The following is a 20395-nucleotide window of genomic DNA, read 5'->3' as shown; positions in this document are numbered from 1 at the left end:
AATCGCATTACTTTGGATATACCTATAACGTTTTTTTTTATTTAAAGGAAATGTCAAAATAAATAATCTTTTACTATTTTCTCAATTATATCAGTTACTCTTTCCAAAAAATAATTAATAACAAGCTTGTTTCTTTTCGTTTTTCATAACAACACTGTCCGTTGTATTCAAATCACTTGGAATATCATAAACAATTTTAGCTAGTTCAACAATTACACATAGATTTAAGAAATAATTAGTATAGAATATAAAGCTAGGTACAGACGAGGCGTTTTAACGAACGCGTAGACGATCACGTGTACCTACACACATTTTCGGCATACAGCTCACATATACATAAACTATCGTACGCGTAACTATATACGCGCAGTGCAAACGCGTAGTCTGTATCCAGCTTTAGTTATCACGGCAGGTCGACAACAATCTAAATGGACAAGGACAATCTTACAATCCGGAATTAGTTTCCTTAAAGCAGTTTTTTTTATATATTTGTTAGATATTATTTCGTTTCTAGAACATTCGATAAGGAGCACATAAAATTTAATTTTAGTTTTTCGTATTATAACTTGGAAATATCTTTAAAAATAAAAGGAAAAGAAGAAAAGTACAATAGATATTCTCTCTAGTATACAAATTGTTTAATTTTGCAATTTGTAAGTTGTTCCCTGATCGAACGTTCTAAAACTCAAGTAACGAAATTCTGAAGGTATTCAGAATAATTATTTTTAATTATTTAGGTACAACATTAAATACTAAAATATAGCAATAAAATCTAACGGCTAACACACAACAGTAGTTCATAAGTTACCAATTTTATACGCTACGAAAAATTATATATTTGTTCCCATTAAATGTTTTGTGAAAATCATTTTTTTATTTTTACAAATACATACAGCAATAACACATCGACTTTAGATCGGAATCGAAATATAGAAAAAAAAAACACGAAAATCATTTTTTTAGTGTGTTATAAGAAATACATGGTGTTGCGATAAATACATCCATCATTTAGTGCGAAAAAAATCCCAATGAAGCATATTAAGTTCCAGAATATATAACTATAATATGAATATCTAATGTCACGCCATCATTTTCTATTTCACTCAAATATATCGATCTATTATTTATCATTCTGATCAAACCGTCTCTGAGCTAAATAATTATTATATTGTCATTAATAATTATTTATTGTCTTAATTAATTATTGTCGTAGTTAAGATAGGAAAGCTCGATAAAATATTAACCAGTATAGTTAAGATATTTTCGCTATTCTGGAGAACTTGGGAAATATTTAGTTTTTTTTTCTTCTATTTTCTTTTAAATATCTCTAAGGAGAATTAGAGAGGTAGTGTGGACCACTGCAATCTTAAAGAAAAATGGCCTTACTACAAAAACTTTAGCAACTGTTTTACACTTGTCTAAAAAAAATGTGGCTCCAAAATGAACCATATGTCAACGTCATAATTTGACATTTTTTTAGACAAGTCTTAAACTGACGTTAAAAAGTTTTTGTGGTAAGCCGGACTATGTTTAAATCAAACTATTTAGATATGGATTAGAGGATATGCGAGTATAATATCTGGTATTTTCATCTTTCACTAAGTTTCTAAAGATTAAGATAGCCCACCATAAAATTATGAGGCGTATTTTTTATTAAAAAATGTTTAAAAGCACAGCCAAAATTTCGCGGTGGATTCGATATAATTTTGTTCCTACGTACAATTATTGTCAAAGCTTCGTGTTTACTTGAAAACTTTGCATTCTTTAAGCCACTTTAAATATAGGGATCTATCTTACTTTATCTAGCCTATGTTACACGACAATTCCTATTTTATAGAACTTCATTAAGAAGGCCGTTCTGTGGTGTTCTCATTCTTTTAATATAGAATTTTAGTATTCCAAATATTTATAGTTTTCCATCCCAAATCCTACTGTTAACCCTTTCTACATTATCTACTTCTAAACCAAAAGCTATCAAGTAAACACGAAGTAATTTTAACTTTTTACCTCTTCGGCGATAAACTCTGCACGTAATTGGGGTCCATTTCATCTAAGTCTTTGCCTTTGGTCTCCGGAACGCAGCAGACTACGAAACAGAGGCCTCCAACGCTTATAGAGGCATACAACCAAAACGCACCATGCAATCCCAAGGTCTGCTGGAAGTCTACAAAAGTCTTAACGCCAACAAAAGCGCAGAGGTAGCTAAACGCTGTTGCCATCGCACTGCCAAACGCCCTGTACTCCAATGGAAATAGTTCTCCAATCAGCAGCCAAGAGATAGGACTCATGCCCAAAGAAAAAGCTATAGTAAATACTAGGACACAGAGCAGAGGTATCCAGTCATTCTGTCCTATAGTCTGATGGAACATGACATTCTGAATTCTCTGATTACGATGAACCTCTTCGTAGTACGCATAGCTCCCAAAACCAGCCAATGCCATGGACATTAAGACAGAACTCACTATAAGAAGCGGTAGACGTCCTACAGTATCAATTAACAAGCCAGAGAGACAAGAAGCCAGTAGCTGAACAAATGAGACAGCTATAGCTGCTCCATGAGGGTTCATACCACCAAAAGTCTTTCTAAATATGGGCACAGCATAAAACGAGAACGCATGCGCCCCAGAAAACCGTTGAAACATCATTAAACCGCAAGTCACTAAAATTGGTCCTAAGAGTCTATTCATGGTTCTGACATCAAAGGAGTTTAAAAGCTGACTTCCAGACATTTGGCTCTGTCTTTGACTGAAGTTCTTGCTAGCGAGAACATTTGTGCGTATGGTTGCCAACTCTTGAGCTACATCAGAGTTGGGACCGCGTAACCAGAGGAGACTTTTGTAGGCTTCCTCGTCTTTTCCAGTGAGAACGAGGTAGCTTGGTGTTTCAGGTATGTATAGGACTGTGCAGAAGAGAAGTAGTGGGGCAGCGGATATGCATAAAGCGAGCTGCTGCCAGTCGAGGTAGGCACCGATGGTGAAGCTGAAGAGCACGCCAAGATGGCCGACTATCTTGAGCACAGCACTGAGGCAGCCACGGATGTCGGGAACTGATATTTCGCTGATATATACCTGGTAGAAGAAAGGATAGGAGTTAGTGACGGTAAGTGTTACTTGAATGAGATATCTTACTTGGTTGTTATAAAGTAGGTATAATTTGTTGATATAGTGGAGACTAAACATAAACAACATAGAAAAGTTAAGTAAAACATAAATATATGCGATATAAAATAGTTAAATATTCAAATAGCTTTTCTTAAGATGAAGTAGACCATTCAATGTTATTTTAATTACGTAGCTATATTTTACACAAAAGATTCGTCTCCCAAGTAAAAACTTACAAATTAATCTGAAGCCTGAAAAGAGCAATCCTCTTTTCTACCGAACTCCTAATTACTTTTAAACAACGCATACTAATTACAAAGTTAGTGATTTAACACCCGATCCCTATTTTTGATCTATCTTTTGATTAGCTTTACTGGAGATAGAATTCCGACATTAGCTTCATACAAGTAACGTAAAGATGTTTCAAATCCAGCCCACTATATGTACCTACAGTGCCTCTAACAATCCAGAAAAATCTAAGGAATTCGGGAAAAATACAGATAAATTGCTTAAATGTATAATTTTCTTCTAATAATTTGTTATATTTATCAATGAGTTTTATTGACTTCCAGTAGGTATATGGCGTCTCGACAATTTAGATACTCACTTACCAAAAAAAGACGGTAAACCATCGATTTGACAAATACATATGTCAAATGTCATTAATCAATCACCATGACAGCTTACGACGAACTACCCCCGTACAGTATTAACCATACCGCCATGATGGTTTTGTCTTGTGTGTTACAATTTCAAGGGTATATTTTTGTGTAAAATTAATTGGACCATTGAAAATTGTTTTAAATATTTTTTACCATCTTGTACAATCACAATGCTCATATGATCAATCCTTCTCCGTGTGAGAGGAGGCCTGTGCCCAGCAGTGGGACTGTAACAGTAAGTAACAGTTGTACAATCAATCAATTGTTTGATTTTAGGTAATGTGTAATTCAATTATTATTATATACATTCTTTTTTTTTAACTTTTTTGTATCCGTTTCATAAATGTTCTGATTCGGCGTAAATGTTTTAATGATGTTGTGGAAACTGTTTTGGATTATGTTTGGTTTAAATTGTGTGACTTTTTGGTGTAATGTATCTGTTTGTTTCCCAAATAAAATAAAATAAAAAAAATAAAATCACTACATACATATTATAAAACAAAGTCGCTTTTTCTGTCCCTATGTCCCTTTGTACGCTTAAATCTTCAAAACTACGCCAACGATTTTCATGCGGTTTTTTATCAGATAGAATGTTTCAAGAAGAAGGTTTATATGTACAAGTAGCCGTTTTCCCGCGGTTTTATATGTACAATAACATACATAAAATAGTGGGGAAATACTGTTACGCCGTGCGAAGCCGGAGCTGGTCGCTAGTGGTGTATAAAGAGTGGGCCGGGGCTCCATACATTTTGAAACATCTAATCTTATCTTCCGTAAGGAAAACAGAAGATAGCTTGAAAATTGCAAGTGACGGTAAATCAGCAAGAATACATAAAACAAACGATAAATTAATTAAATTTTAACCACTTTAGAAGTAATAAATAAGTGGTTCTATCGTTAGAAGTTTCCTTTGAGCGCAATTTTGTGACTTACCCCCTTACTTATAAAATTTCTAATCACCTTCTAAGCAACATTTTAACTAATCACTACTTAAAGTCTTAAGTAGTGATTAAATGTTAGCTAAGACACGCTTAAGCAAAGTTTATAAGTAAGAATTTTCTTAAACAGCCCTTAAGTATTACATTTACATTTATATTTAATTCACGTTTATAAGTAAGGGGGTTAGTGATTATGGGGCCTTGGGGACCGATGTTATGGCGAAGAGTACAACAGCTTGGGTAAAGTTTAAGGGGTTTCGGTATTTGGTGGGGTGCACATGTTACTTATATTAATATGGAACCATTCAAAACAATTATAAAGCGCTATTATTTTTATTTTTACAGGAACTTAGTTACTGTGCCTATCTGCTGATTGTTAAGAGATGAGTGAAATGGCATAAAGATGTTTTAGCCGGATTAAAATTATTAATATTTAGAACAGGATTTATTGGACATTTTGCGTAATGACCATTAAAAAAGGGCTTACGAATTTATCTCTCAAATAAATCTACAAAACAAAAAGAAACCTAAAAGAAGTCTTAAGATTAAAGTCAAATATCTACATAATCAAACAACTTAAGTACAATAGAGAATTTCTTTTGTCCTTCATCTGAAGCGAGGCGTGGTCACCCCACTAATTGTATGAAACATGCGGGCTAGGAAAACGGTCCTTCCAGATCTTGCCAAAGGATATTCGACTCTATTTCAGACGAAATAGGGGCAATTTTACTTTGGTTTGGGTGTTATAAATTGAAATGTCCGTACAAATAATTGCGCTTAACTTCTAATTTGACAGATGTCTTTATCTGATGTTTGAGCGTATTTCAAGTTTTCAGGGACAAGTAAATTGCTGTAGAACAAGGTCTACAAGCTATGTAGATGACTGCATTGTTTCACATTTTGTATAACAACTGAAATGTAATGCCGCAATTATTTTTTAGAGTGGACTAAAAACATCAATACTAACTGATCTATCAGTTTATTTGATTACTAGATGTAGGAATTTCACATTAAACCTATTAGTTCCTATGTTTAGTTCAAAATTCTATATGTAGTAAACAAAACAACAGAAAAGTTATAGCAATCCTTGATTAGTAGATAAATAAATCCTTTAAAAATTTACAATAAATTAATTGTTTATTACAACATGCAATGTTGCTATCAATCAAAGTGTTATTTTCATTGTTATTTTGATTGCCTTAAAGTTTACCTTAGATGCAAGTGTTAATTCTTAGTGTAAGTTGTTTGCCTTAATGAAAGGTTTAAGGTTAGGTACAATCAGAGCTGAAAAGTTGTATGGAATTAAAGATAGTCAAGATCAGCACTAACTACGTCCAGCAGTAGACGGCAATTGGCTGACACGATGATAAAGACCAGTACCAACCTGAGACAGCATAGTCAATATAGAACAGCAAAACCCGCCCAGGAAGGCAGTGATGCACATCATCCGAACTGACGTGGCTACTGTCGTGAGAAGCCAGGACAGGCTGCAAGGCGCCGCAGCCAATGAGAGCACGCGGCGACGTCCGTGACGCATCGCGGCGCCACCTGCCATGCCGCCGAAGAGGGCTCCTGGAAAGACCAGTGTGTGGTTGAGGGTTTGAGGAAGTGCTGTATTGGAACGTATGATGGGAGTCATTTCTATACTTCTATACAAATAAAATAGAGAAGGTAACCCTAAAGCTATTTAATAATCGATGCCTAATCAATGTTCTTTTGTACATATTTTTATTTTTGTACCTATGATACAAAAATAAGAAGATAAGTAGTTTTAGGTAGTATATAGTGTAAGTGTGTGTGCATTTAATTGAAAATAAATAAAGTTCTTTAGTAATCTGTGCCTAAAGGCTCCGAAGCTACTGAACTAATTTGAAAAATTCTTTCAATGTTGTGAAACTACACTCTTCCTGAGTAACATAGGCTATTTTTGTAAAGGTACGAGAACAAGTTTTTCCAGGATACGGATGAAACCGCGAGCAAACTGCTAGTTTATTTTTCAGTATGTTAACTGATTATATAATTTTGCAAGAACCTATTTCGTTTGCAGACGTCACTGAATCAATTGAGATAGAGATCTGCGGGAGTGTGTTCGTTTCTTTAAGTATTAGGTATTAATATAACCACAAATGACCACAAAATATGCCAAATCATTAAACTTCACTTTAATTTATGAAGAAAATTCAGCATGACACTACTATACCATAAATATTTCTGGCCAGGAACTTCAAGACTTTTAATTAAATTCCTTTCTGTCCAAGGTCGGGATTTACAGGCCAGCAATAGATATTGTTAATTTTTCCTGCTATCTGCTTTTAACGAAAAGAGGATTGTCATAATCCTATTATTACGTTTTTGTTTTAAAAGGAATTATGGGATTTGTGGGGCTTGGCTAAACGTTTTCAATAGCGAGTTTTTATTTATGTTTTATTTTTAGTCAATAGCATTATATTTATTGATATTTTGGTCGCAGAAGTTTCTACGATTGGATGGGGTGGAATTTAAAAATTTGAGAGTGTAAAAAATTATTCCAGCCCTACCCAGACTTTGGATCTATTCTCAACGAATCACTTATAATCACTAGTGGAATATTTTCCCTTTCTACAGAACTAACATCAGCTACAAAAGTGACAGTTTCCCGTATTCCTGGAAGCTTTTATTTCCCATAGAATCGATGACATGCATTTTTACCCTAATTCTCTCATTAATATAAATTACCAAAGGACTAAAAGTGTCTGATCCATTCCTTTTTTTCTAGTTTCATAGAACAATAGGGTTCCCCATAAAATCTTCAAATAGGCTAAAGGGTTCCAAAGAAACTTACCAAGGAAGGACAGCGAAGCTAACCAAGATGCTTGCTGATCAGTGAGCTGAAAATCCCTCCTCGTGGCGTTGGCTCCAGGTCCCTGCAGCGAGGCTATGGCTGGTGAGCTGTAACCCTTGCCGAGACCTGCTGAGAATGGAGCTAAGGAGACCGCAAGAGCTGCTAGCACCTGGAAATAAGGTTTTCATGTTAACCTGTTCCCCATCATTCAAAGAAATGGCACGAAAAAATCGGAAACTTAGGATAATCAATATTGGAAGTTATTTAGATTCGATTAGATAGGGTTTTGTGAATTTGTATGAATAAGGGACATGGCACAGTATAGCGGCACCGCCACAGTACGGCTCCACGCCAGCATTTAAGTTGTCATTCAATTTAGAGCATTAAATCGTGTATATTATAATATATTTCGTAATGTCAATATGAAAAAGCCAACGGCGAGCAGTCAACGCGCTTGCCGCTACCACACAACTCGGCTCGCCGCCCGCGTGCTGCAAGCGAGCGGACCTCATGCATACAGCGCGCCGACGGCGTGCTAATTACGCGCCGACTCCGAGCCGGCAGCGAAACAACGTCATTGCGTCGTGTTCAATCATAACTGTCTTAAAATAATATTGAGTTTGCGGTGACATCAAGCTTACACCTCGCGGCCGGCGCGCGGCCGGCGCGCGGACGGCGAGCTGGCACCTTGCGGACAACGCGTAGTTAGCGCGCTGGCAGCTAGCCGTAGTCTTAATTCGAGGCGACGCCGTGCTGCAGCCGTGCTGTTGCGGTGCCGCTATAATCTGCCATGACCTTAAGTTAGCTCGGGATTTGTATTGCAATTAACATTTTTCTGGTTATCTCACGCTACCAATAGTATTCAACAGTTTTGCGCTGTTTCGATGATGAAATCGGCTCCAAACAAGAAAACTCCTTAAAATTCAATAATTCCCGGTGGGCAGCGATGAGGAGTTTTTTGATGCCATTTTTTAGTTGTATATATGTATAAATAAGGCTTTTTTTTTACGTCATGTAAATATGTACATAAACTGAACCCAACAATAAAAAATGTCTTTACTTTAAAAATGTAAAACAATACGTTGTGAATATAGCAAAGACACGAAATTCAACATTCATGTTTGAAAAGGTGCTTTATCTCAAAACCCATCAAGTATTTCGCGACTCATCAATTTTAAGGTTTACTTATTTTCATTTTACTTCAAAGTTTTTCATAATACGTTTACGGTACAATCTAGATAAGTAAATAATGTATGTTAATATCAAGGTGATCTATTCTGTGACACGTACGAACGTGCTCGTTGCCGGTGTTACCGAAAAATAACGTAAAAATGTACTGATTCGAGATGTTTGCCACTTCGTTTTGTAAACAACTGTATAGAAACATGTTAATGTTTGTATAGCGACTAGACGATGTTCGCAGCATCACCCGTGAAAATAATTGTTTTTTTTTAATGTATTTAGGCAGACTTAGTCTTTGAGCATCAGATGTACATGGCCAAAAAAAAAACAAAAATTAGTACGGGCAGTGATTACTGGTCACATCAAAAACCGGCCTATTGTCTTAATCAGTTCCAGAAACACACATCAAAAGAGTTCTCGTTTAATTTTTTTTTTTGCCATAAATATACCTTCATCCTAACATATAGCCAACATAAACATATCAATCTACTAAAACATACACACATACATCAATAACTTCTCCCGTAATCCCTTTTAACCCTCAAAGCCAGTCCAAAAACTTGGTACTTAACGTACTTGCTCCTCATTAGGACGGCTGGCGGATTAACCCCCCACTTCTCCTCCCTATAAAAACTTCCATGCGAAACTCGGTACGGAATTTGGCCTCCCCAACGCGAAAATTTTTTGATTGCATACATGGCAGGAGTTTGGATGTTCCGATCGATGTGTGAGGTTCACTGCCCGATATTTGGGAGGTGAAAATGTGCTCTGACAATGCTGTTTAGGTGGAATTGCAACGCTGCAGTATTTAGTAGAATGCTTATTAGATATTAGTTTTGATTTTGATTCATGTACTGTTACTGTTACAGCCTTTTTATTGTCCCACTGCTGGTCACATGCCTCCTCTCACATGGAGAAGGATGATTGATGTCATCCTCCGAGCCTTTTTCCCAAACTATGTTGGGGTCGGCTTCCAGTCTAACCGGATGTAGCTGAGTACTAGTGCTTTACAAGGAGCGACTGCCCTGCCTGACCTCCTCAACCCAGTTACCCGGGCAACCCAATACCCCTTGGTTAGACTGGTGTCAGACTTACTGGCTTCTGACTACCCGTAACGACTGCCAAGGATGTTCTATGACAGCCGGGACCTACAGTTTAACGTGCCATCCGAAACACAGTCATTGGTGTCTAAGATATACTTAGAAAGTACATACAAACTTAGAAAAGTTGCATTGGTACTTGCCTGACCTGGAATCGAACCCGCGCCCTCATACTCGAGAGGTTGGTTCTTTGCCCACTAGGCCACCACGACTGTCTGACTGTGTGATGTACACCGCCGAAATAATTTGTGGAATCGCCATGCTTGAATTTGATAAAAATGTGTTTGCAGACTTTTTAGTCGGCCGACAGTTTCATTGGGTGCTCTTAACCAAAAAACAATTTATCTTTCATGAAATTGAAAATATTTGCAATTCAACTTTAATGGCAACAGTACGTCCTCATTCCGATCCATATAATCCTATTGTTTGCCCGTAGAAAAATATAGATTTCTCACCAACATTCGTTGTTGCTAATCAAAGTGGCGTAGGCCAGAAAAGCGGCTTAATAGCTGAACTGGTTTACGAACAACTAGCGGATAGCTAATGGATGGAATCCGATTTGCAGCGATTTATACAGGTGACAGCGCTTTATGTTCCAATAGTAAGTTTTCCGCGGCTTCGCCTGCGGGTCGAAGGATATAGGTAGTATACCTTTTTACAAAGTGTCCTACCGTACCTTTTTTTATAAATGGGCAACGCAAAACAAAGATGCTTTATCAATTAGTGCCAGTAGAGATAAAAGCATTGAACAAAAAAATGTACTTTTTCTTGAATTCTTTTACATAACGTTTTTAGGGTTCCGTACCTCGAAAGGAAAAAACGGAACCCTTATAGGATCACTTTGTTGTCCGTCTGTCTGTCTGTCTGTCTGTCTGTCTGTCTGTCTGTCTGTCAAGACCCTTTATCTTAAGAACGCGTGGACGTATCAAGCTGAAATTCACATGAAATACTCGGGTCTATTGTCCCTTTAGGCTGTGAAAATATCAAGCTTCTAAGCCAAGCCAATCAAAAGATACAACCGATTATGTCGATATTTTCAACAAATTCTCGACACTCGCAAAGGAATCAAAACCTACAGGGTACTTCCCGTAAACTCAGAATCTTGAAATTTGGCATGAAGCATTGTTATATAATGCAAATATAGGAAAAATTGCGAAAATCTCATTTTTTTTGTTATATAATATAAAAAAAATATTTTAATAAAATGAAACTTACTACCTTATTTCTCACGAACGAATAAAGGTACCAAATTGAAATTTATACCAAATACCTAGGTCTATTGTCCCTTTAAGCAATGAAAAAATCAAACTTCTAAGTTAACGCGATCAAAAGATACAGCAGTTTTACCGACACCTTAGACGAATTTCCGTCACACGCTAGGGAATCAAAACCTACAAGGTACTTCCCGTGAACTCAGAATCTTAAAATTCGGCACGAAGCAACGTTATATAGTACAGATAAAGGAAAAATTGCGAAAATGATAAATTTGAAGTTACATAAAATATTAAAATATTATTTTTGCTTACATGACATAAAATATTTTTTTTAATAATTATAAACTTACTACCTACCCTTTTTCACATGAACGCGTAGAGATATTAACGTTTTGAATAAAAAGTGAAATTCATATCAAACACTTCTGAAATATAATGGCCTCTAAACTGTGAAAAATTTTAAATCATTCAATGGTCATTGGGTACCTTAGTATGAAAACCATACCCACGGCGGATACGAACGAAATATAGCACAGTATAATGATAAAGGCTCTGATTTACTATGGCATTAGTCGCATCAATGTGAACCATGGGAATCTAGAGAAAATCAGGTGTAAACATTAAATATTTTCCTCATTTCAATGGGGAATTTAAACGACCAAGTTTGACGGAATTGAGAAATCATTTCTTTGTAGTGAAAGAGTATACTCGCCGTTTATTTCCATTGTCATCAGGTCAGGATCTGATGATGGAAATCGTGAGAAATCGAGGGCAACTATCAGAAATTGTAGGCATGCATAGGATTAAAACTTGATTCTCAGATGTATGTCTGGTGATACTGTCAAACAGTGAAGGTTTAGAGCTTACCTGATGATGGAGACGTGAGAAAGTCGAGAGAACTCCTCAACAGTATGTTTTAGTTACGTCGTGTTTGGGCTTATATTATTCGTATTGACGAGAACTTTTCACAAAAGTTATAAAAATAAAAACTTTTTACAAAAAAAAAACAACTTCTAAAACAACAAGAAAACTGTTTATATGCATCGGTCTAGATCTCGGTGGTTAAATAAATATAGATGCATCCTCTAGACACCGACTTCTAGACCGATGCACCTAACATCTTTTTAATTTCTTTCTTGCTTTTGTTTTCTTGTTGCTTTTTTATATGTTTGAAGTTGGATTTGTTTGTAAAATGCTACAAAATAAAATAATGCCGACTTTATAAAACAAAGAAAGGGACAGAATTACACTTTTGTCAAGGCTCTAGAAACCAGGCGGAAAAAAACCTGAAACTGGGGCTCTTTAGGTGATTAATCCCTCAAAAATAAAAGATCCCATTCCTGCAATGGCTGCTTTAACCCAAGTTAGTAGTGAATTCTCATCACCTAAAATAAAATAAGCTCCAACACAAGGTTACGTTATAAATTGTAAAGGAGTTCCCATAACTATATCTGATCTTAGCTGTCGATCCCACAATGGCAGTCAAACCTATCTTTGTGGAAAGTCTTCGCCAATACGAATAAAATAAGCCCAAACACGTGGTAGTTGCAACATACCGTTCGGGAGTTCCCTTGACTCTCTGTAGTCTCCATAATCAAATCAGCTCCAAACCTTCAGTTTACCAGTACCCTCAAAAATACACTCACATGTCTGGTTATGACTCGATGCGTGCCTACAATATTCAAGAATTGCCCTCGATTTCTCTGGGTTTCCAGATCCTCATCAGATCCTGGTCATCCGGATTGGCACCTTCCTTCTTTATGAAATGTCTTTACCAATAAAAACTAGCATTGCAACCTGTACAATCCTCTGAAACTGCTTGTCTTTTATATTTTTCAAACGATCCTGGACATTCGTCTCCATGGAATTTTAATAAAATATTTATATTCAAAGAAACGTCATACCATTCTCCACGATTTAAAACGACTTTGATTCATGTCCGCCACTTTTTACAAAGCGGGTCAGATATGCCCCATGACCTTTAAGACATAATTAGTTATTTTCAATCAGATTTCTGAATGATGACTATAAAATGTTGTATATAAATAACTTTTACAAGGTACTGGCCTACTATTTTAGTTATATTATAAAATAAAAAATATTAACTATTTTGACTCTCACGAAATTACCATAACTATGATTGTTCTAAACTGAACGGTTGGCGCGAAACTCACTTTTTATCTATACAGCATTTGTACGGAACCCTCGGTGCGCGAGTCCGACTCGCACTTGGCCGGTTTATTTTCTATACACTTTTTGTCTCTTTAATATTTTTTTCTTGCATTGCAGCTTAGCTGGAAAATATTTCTTTAGAAACTAGCAATACTTATACATAAAGAAAACAGTTTATTTCTTCATTCTTCGCTTTCCTGTTCTTTTTATGTGTATTTACGTAAATAAGTAAAAATAAATTAATCTTTATTATTGACATACCTAATATCCTCTCCCAAAAATTAAAGCCATTAGAAGTCGATGTCGATAAAAAATTCTGGCTACAATATAAACAAAAGCCGTCCATATTAACTGTAGACGTTAGACAAGTGAATCCATCAATGTATGTACAATGGACAATAGCCGCTAAAAATGAAATATAAACATTAAACAACACCCAAAGTCTTTTGTTAGGAAAATCGATATTCATACGTTGTTTAGGCTTATATTTTTCATGTTTGTCAGTCTATCTTTTTTGAAAGGCGTTTGTTGCAAATTTTGATTCACTTAGGTAACTTTGTAATGCAACAAGGCTTTTAAAAATGAACGTGGTTAGATAATAAATTGTGTAAATGCACATTATATACTTGTATTATGTAGAACTGGACGGAATGGAAGATTCCCTGCAGTTCGGTTCGACCAAGCTTAGCTTTACTGTACCTATTGTCTAATCATTCTGTGCTACTAGGGCAGCTACTAGGTTGCCTTTTTTCATATACTAAACAATATTAAATAACAACAAAATGTAATGAATGAAAAAATGCAAGGGCATGTAATGAAGAGGGATGAAACAATTGCTACAAAAAGTGTTCTTATTAGGAATATGGATGATTCGAGAAAGAGAGAAAGACCGAAGAAAAGATGATAGACCAGTCTTGGACTCTCTTAGAAATGAATATGAAGAGAGAGAGTTAGTATGACGACTGGCAGAGCGAAATAGACGCTGAAAACATATTGACCGCAAATAAAATAGAGTACAAGGCAGGAAGAGGACTACAACAACATAAAAAGTGATATTGATAGACAGAAGACAGACATGACTCTTAATCCTTACGCATCCATCCAACCTTGAAGCTCGTGGTTGAATGAACTCAGTACCAACATGACATTCACAATGATTAGTGTTTGCAACGAAAACTAGGCTGTCTCAGAAGCCAGGCAAGTGAAGAAAATGTCTTAAGCTCAGTAGTAACAAGCTATATTATATGTATGTCGGTGCGGTCGACTGACTCAGATCTTGTTATTTACATGGATTGCGAAAATGTAGCTCATTAACTTGTAAGATTCAGTTATGAATGTAAGGAGTCATTGAAACTCATTGATACGGAGTGACTGAATCTTATCAGGGACTTATTGTCATCTGCCTTCCATTTCTCCTAGTAACCTTTCATATTAACATGATCTACTAGCAGAAAACGTTATATTTCATTACATGTGTTTCATAATACTCGTTTCTAATTAGAAAACATAATGTTTTTCCACGATGTTTCTACAAATCAGAGCGAAAATGTAAACCATAATAAAATCACGGTCCCCGGGCGGCATGACCTATTTAAAAGTGCCGGGGGCCCAGGGGCCCGCAGGCTTTTATTACGATGTTATCCCACAATGCTGCTTATTGAAAATGAGGCTTTTTTTTCACAATGGGTAATTCAACCATAAATATAGCAGTTTGATAGCAAATTAATCAATTAACTAAGTGTCAATCCTAATACTATGAACTCAAGAGTTTGTTTGAAGGCGTTTGTTTCAGGAGGTGCTGATTCGATTTTGATAAAAAAAATCTGTTTAGACAATTAAGTAAACCCCTTATCGGATAATTGGTTTTCAGCCTATCTGGCTTCAGATTTATCGTAATGACTGCCAAAGATGTTCAAAGGACAGACGTGATCTACTAATTTAATATGCTTTCAGAATCTACCGACGACCGCTGTTTAACCTTATGAGCCATCGCCTGTTGGTACTTAGCCACGAGAAACTAATAACTGAAAACCGAAAGCCACTGTTTGTAACGCTCACAATTTCACTAAGTCGTCATTAGTGAGTTCTGTGGGATAATGATTAATCCTTCTGCTTTCGACAGATTATTAATTACGAGTCATTTGCTCCGAAATATCAACGTTAGCCACTTAAGGCTGTTACAGACTATTTGAACATAATAATAAAAATAATCCCCGCATAGGTGGTACCAAAGTTTTCAAGTCTAAGATATACGGTCTCATAATGGATGGGTGACCATTATTTGCGTTTTTTTTGGTGCTATAGTGAGAGTACCTAAATGTAATGAAAATTAAATTAAATACCAATAAAATATTGTCAATATTGTCCCACTAAAAAGCCTAATAGTCCATGATAATTTGTGGATTTTTTTTTATATCTTTACCTAGCACTAATGCCCTGATCCACCATGCCTATACGAGGGCTGCCTTTTAAGTTGTGTCGTTTGAAATAAGTATAGACAATCCAATAGGTTATTACTGTTTATTGTTTTTTTAAGAATACTTAGGGATATTTAATGTACTTTTGCATACGTTCAAACCAGTTTTTGAAATATTTATTCCATTCCAAAGTGGGGGTAGTCAAAACGGCCTTTTTGCAAGCGTCAACAGCTTCTTCAGGTGTGCTGAAAGGTAGACCACGAAGAATTTGCTTAATTTTGGGGAATGTAATAAAATAGTTAGTGCTTAAGTAAGGGCTGTCAGGTGGATGATCCAAAATTTCAACATTTTGGGAATTCAAAAACGTATTTGTTTGGCGGGCGGTGTGCGAACTTGCACTGTCATGGTGCAGGATCATTCGACATCTTGAATTATTTTTTCTACATTCGGTGATGACTTGTGGCAAGCAAATAGTGGTTTACTAGTCAGCGGTAACCGTTTTGCAATATTCTAGTACAATAGTGGCGAGGTGGCCACCCTTCGCCACAAACGAGGCAACCATTTTTTTTTTAATGATTCTTGAACGAATGACTCCGGTCGGTTTTGGCTTGTCTTGGAAGACCCAGACAGTTGACTGCTGCTTGGAATATGGATCGTAAGCATATATCCAAGACTCCTCACCCCTGACTATATCATAGACATGCTTTGACTCTCCTCCGTTAAATCGCTGCGGAGTTTTGCGACACCAACTTACACGGGCTGTTTGTTGGTCGTCACTAAGCAAAAGGGGTATTCAACGAGAGATCAACTTTTTTACGCCAAGTTCTTCGTGCAGAATTTTTTGGATAGTGGTCCCTGAAATGCCCACGGATGCCTCTATTTTACAGTATGTTACATATCGGTCTGCGAGAATTAGCTGCCGCACGGCGTTGATATTATCTTCCGTTATGGCGTTTTTTGGACGACCTTCACGTGGCTTGTCACTGAGGCTAGAGTGGCCACGTTGAAATCCTAAATATAGGCGTTCTACGGTCCTAAGGCATGGTGCTATATCACTAAATACAGAACTAATCTCTTCAAAGCACTAAAGTCGCGACAACCGCCTTTTAAAGTTCTAGAAAATTATCGCACGCAAATTTTCCTTAGACATTTCCATTTTTACAACCGACCTGCCACGTTTGAATGAACGATACAATAAAACTATTCGACCAATTTAAAAACATTCTTTTGTTTTCGAATTCTAAATTCAAGAAGATAAAAATTGCATATATATATTTTTTTAATAATCGCGGGAAGTTATCAAACGACAGAACTTAAAAGCCAACCTTACGTACTTATATAATCGAGTATAAAAAATCTGATCTGTTCTACAACTGTTATTTCAAGAGCTGTTTATCCTCCAAAATCATATGAGACATAAAGTCAAAAGTTAGAAATTTTACCAACCTCTGTAAATTCTATCAAATTATAAAATTCAAACTGCAACATTCTGTCATCCGTGCTCAAATCCTATTAGTCAATAATATTAAAATGTAACCCTCTAATTATTGGACGCCATTACACCAATCTGCGCTCTAATGGGTCCCGTAGAATAATGTGGCCTAATCCTTACACCGTTGAGTTATTAGGGTTAAATGTGTTGTACTGTGTACGAGAGGTTTAGGCGAGCGCTGAAGGGCTGTGTTCGCGGAGTAAAAAAATATGATCGGAGATGCCATATGCAGGTAGGCAGTCGAATACGGATTCTATGTCAAATAGGTACTGTGCTCATGACCGAAACGATCAGTAACGAGTGAACTAACGACGCGTTTGGGTTCTTTGGTTGAGTCATCTGTCAATGATTTTTGTATTACAAAAACTGATTGGGTCTAAAGAAGACGTATAAGGGCGTAATAAGGGCGAAGACAGTAACGTTCCTCGTCCCTGAACACTCGCATGTCGTCGCGCTACTTTCTTAGGAGGTTTTTCGTTATATGGCACCTCCGCTAGTCATTTCGTTCTCCATGGTTGTGTTTCATAATGTGTGTGAAATCTATGTTGAGAGGAGATTAAATTACCACGGTCATCGATAGAGGTGATTTGGATGTCCTAGAACCTAAATCTATGCTAAAAATCTTTCGCCAGCGGTTTAATCCGTGTCCTGTGGGAACTATTACCCGGATAAAAGTAGTCTGAAGCTTAAACGTAGCCTGCAGTCTTTCTCGGTAAATGGCATATCAAACACTGAAAGATTTTTCAAATCAGTTTAGTAGTTCCCGAGATCAGCTTGTTCAAGAAATAAGAATATTTATTTGTATGAAACACGGGGTACATACTAGATATAACATTTGTTGATCAAACAACTTAACTCTTTTGCTTCATAATATTAGTAGATTCTAAGTTCATTTTGCAGTGAATGTGTTTTTATTCTATTTCTACTAAAAACTTTTATCTCAATTGTGTTGCAGATAGCATCGGACGCTAGTTTTATTTTGAAACTGTAAACGTGAGCTCACAAAGAAACGAATACTCCATTTAATTATTGATTTTCGATGGATAACAGAGACTGCACCAAATAGGTCTTATTTAGTACTCGTATAATTATATGTATGTCGACGCTGGATGCAGGTCGCCTCCAACAGGTATCTGTGGAGATCAAAGGGGGAGGCCTATGTTCAGCAGTGGACGTCCTATGCCTGAGATGATGACGATGATGATGATGATATATGTATGTTTACTTTACTGAATTTTTCTATTGAATGTACCTTTAATACAACGAGTTACAATGTACTCGCAAAGCCGAAAGGGGGTTAAATGACCCCTCATTAAGAGTCAATTAATGATTTAATATTTTTTTGAATATTTTTGTAACACGTTTTATATAGCTACTTATTATATTATATGTAGAGCTAAAGAATTTGATTTAGAACGCGCTAATCTCAGTAATTAGGTACTAACTCGACATGGAAAAATAAAATGTTTTTTTTTCACATTCGGCTTACAGAATAAAACTTGCCATCAATCTGCAAAACGAATAATTTTTAAAGTTCAAAAGGTTCTATAAATACTTAAGTATTTAATCCTGGTACCCTAAAAGCATTGTTACTATGCATCAGGGAAGCTGACTGAAAGGAACCCCCCCCCACGTCACGGAGAACAATGGCGGCTTTATTTTGACACTTTAAACGTCAAATGCAAAGATTTTGGCACCGAGTGTTTTATTAAAATAAATTAAAATATTAAATCTCCTTCCTTTTTTTGCTTTCTAAGCGGATATTTTTCTTTTGGGATTAATTTAGAAATGTTTTTTGGGGTAGACTAATTAAGATTTGAACTACTTAAGATTCGGGAATCTTGTGGTTATTGTATCAATCATGCTCGAATTAATGACATTTGAATTGGAATAGCACCGAAGAGTTTTTCTTGTTTTAAAATGGAGTGAATGTCGGATCAAGAACACAGATATAATGGCATTATAATATCACCCGTTCGAACTCTAAAATCACTGATAGAACATCGACCCAAAATATAAAGTACCTACTAAGTTTATCAGAAAGGCAGTAGTCGACAGTTAATAAAAAAACTGTTAGGCCTCACCTGCGGCAGATGTCTTGTTTTCCTCGGCGGTAGGTTTTCCTTCCCGCCGCCCGATAAGCACTTCCCGTTTGGCACGGCACTGCCCGCCGCTTTTATCTCTTCCTTCATCCCCCCCTCTACCGGCTTCGATATCGGAATGTTGTGCTTCTCAAAATAACCATTCTGTATCATCTGGTCCAAGGAAACCTCCAATTCTCTCACCGGTACCAATTTCCTGCCGCAAATAGGATCGTCGACCACCATCTTTCTGTTACAACCAGACACTTCGGAAAATTTTACGTTCTTTTTCGGCTCTTCGGGCTTCTTCGGACGAGGTCGGCCTCTCTCGGGCGAGTCAGTCGTCCAGTACTGAGCACTCTTGCTTGATATACGATGCGGCTTGCATATCGCAACGTTTTTCGGTTGCTTTAAACTTGAATTCGTTGGAGCATTCAAAGTATTTTTGTTAGAATTACTTGTCGTTAAAACTATCGGATTTTTTGTATTCGGAATTGTATCTTTTGGTCTAGTTTCGACAGCCTTTCTATAAGATTCATAAGATTCCCGCGTTCGTCTCTCGTTTTCGATTCTAAAATCGTAATGATCCTTCTTGTACCTCCGATTGTTCCTGTCTTCGTAGTTATAATAATTCCTCGGCAGTGAGTTGTACTTAATGTCGTAAGTCGTCGGGAGGTTCAAGTACTCAGGCCTAATGGGTCTGAACAGAGATAATCGACCCTGTGCTTCGTCGAAATCGGAGTATATATCTTCATACACATAGCCGTTCTTGCGTCGAGGTCGGTCGTGTAGATCCCGCCGTCTCTCCTGCCGGTATCGATTGGTGTCCCTGTGGCTCTCCCGGTCGTACGGCTCATATCGGCGCCTGAATTCGTATTCATATTCGTAATCAGGCCTCCTTTCATAGAGCAATCTCTCGCGGGAGCCGGCCATTGTCCCCTTATTAGATTTTTCCCGCCTGAAAAGAAAAGAATCGTATATTAATGAGGGATTGGTGAGACTCAACGGATTTGCGGGCTCTGAATGGCAAACGCGGATTGTGGGGCGCTGTGTCCCGTTTTTACGACGATATTACTGACTTGTAAAGACGGATAGTTAACTTATTGGTACATTATGTTCCGTACGTTTTAGTGCCGTCGTTTAAGGGGTGTGATGTTGAGGCTATATTTTGGAATGTGGGATTAAAAGCACAGTGGATCTTTGTCGGGTAGGGTT

The 20395-nt window shown here is 36.8% G+C and overlaps 1 protein-coding gene across 1 annotated transcript; it reads right to left on the bottom strand.

Moving 5' to 3' along the window:
* Nucleotides 1–1516: 1516 nt before the first annotated feature.
* Nucleotides 1517–20113, bottom strand: LOC124642321 (facilitated trehalose transporter Tret1-like). Its single transcript, XM_047180703.1, has 5 exons — nt 19652–20113; nt 19184–19588; nt 7523–7691; nt 6086–6273; nt 1517–3068 (listed from the first exon to the last, which is right to left on the bottom strand). The coding sequence occupies exons 1-5, from the start codon at nt 20111–20113 to the stop codon at nt 2004–2006; spliced, it is 2289 nt and encodes a 762-aa protein (XP_047036659.1). The 3' UTR covers nt 1517–2003.
* Between the last annotated feature and the right edge of the window lie 282 nt (nt 20114–20395).

Source organism: Helicoverpa zea, chromosome 24, assembly GCF_022581195.2.
Source record: "Helicoverpa zea isolate HzStark_Cry1AcR chromosome 24, ilHelZeax1.1, whole genome shotgun sequence".
Taxonomy (NCBI): Eukaryota; Metazoa; Arthropoda; class Insecta; order Lepidoptera; family Noctuidae; genus Helicoverpa; species Helicoverpa zea.
Note: the sequence above shows the minus strand (reverse complement) of the source record. Positions and strands in the feature narration are given on the sequence as shown.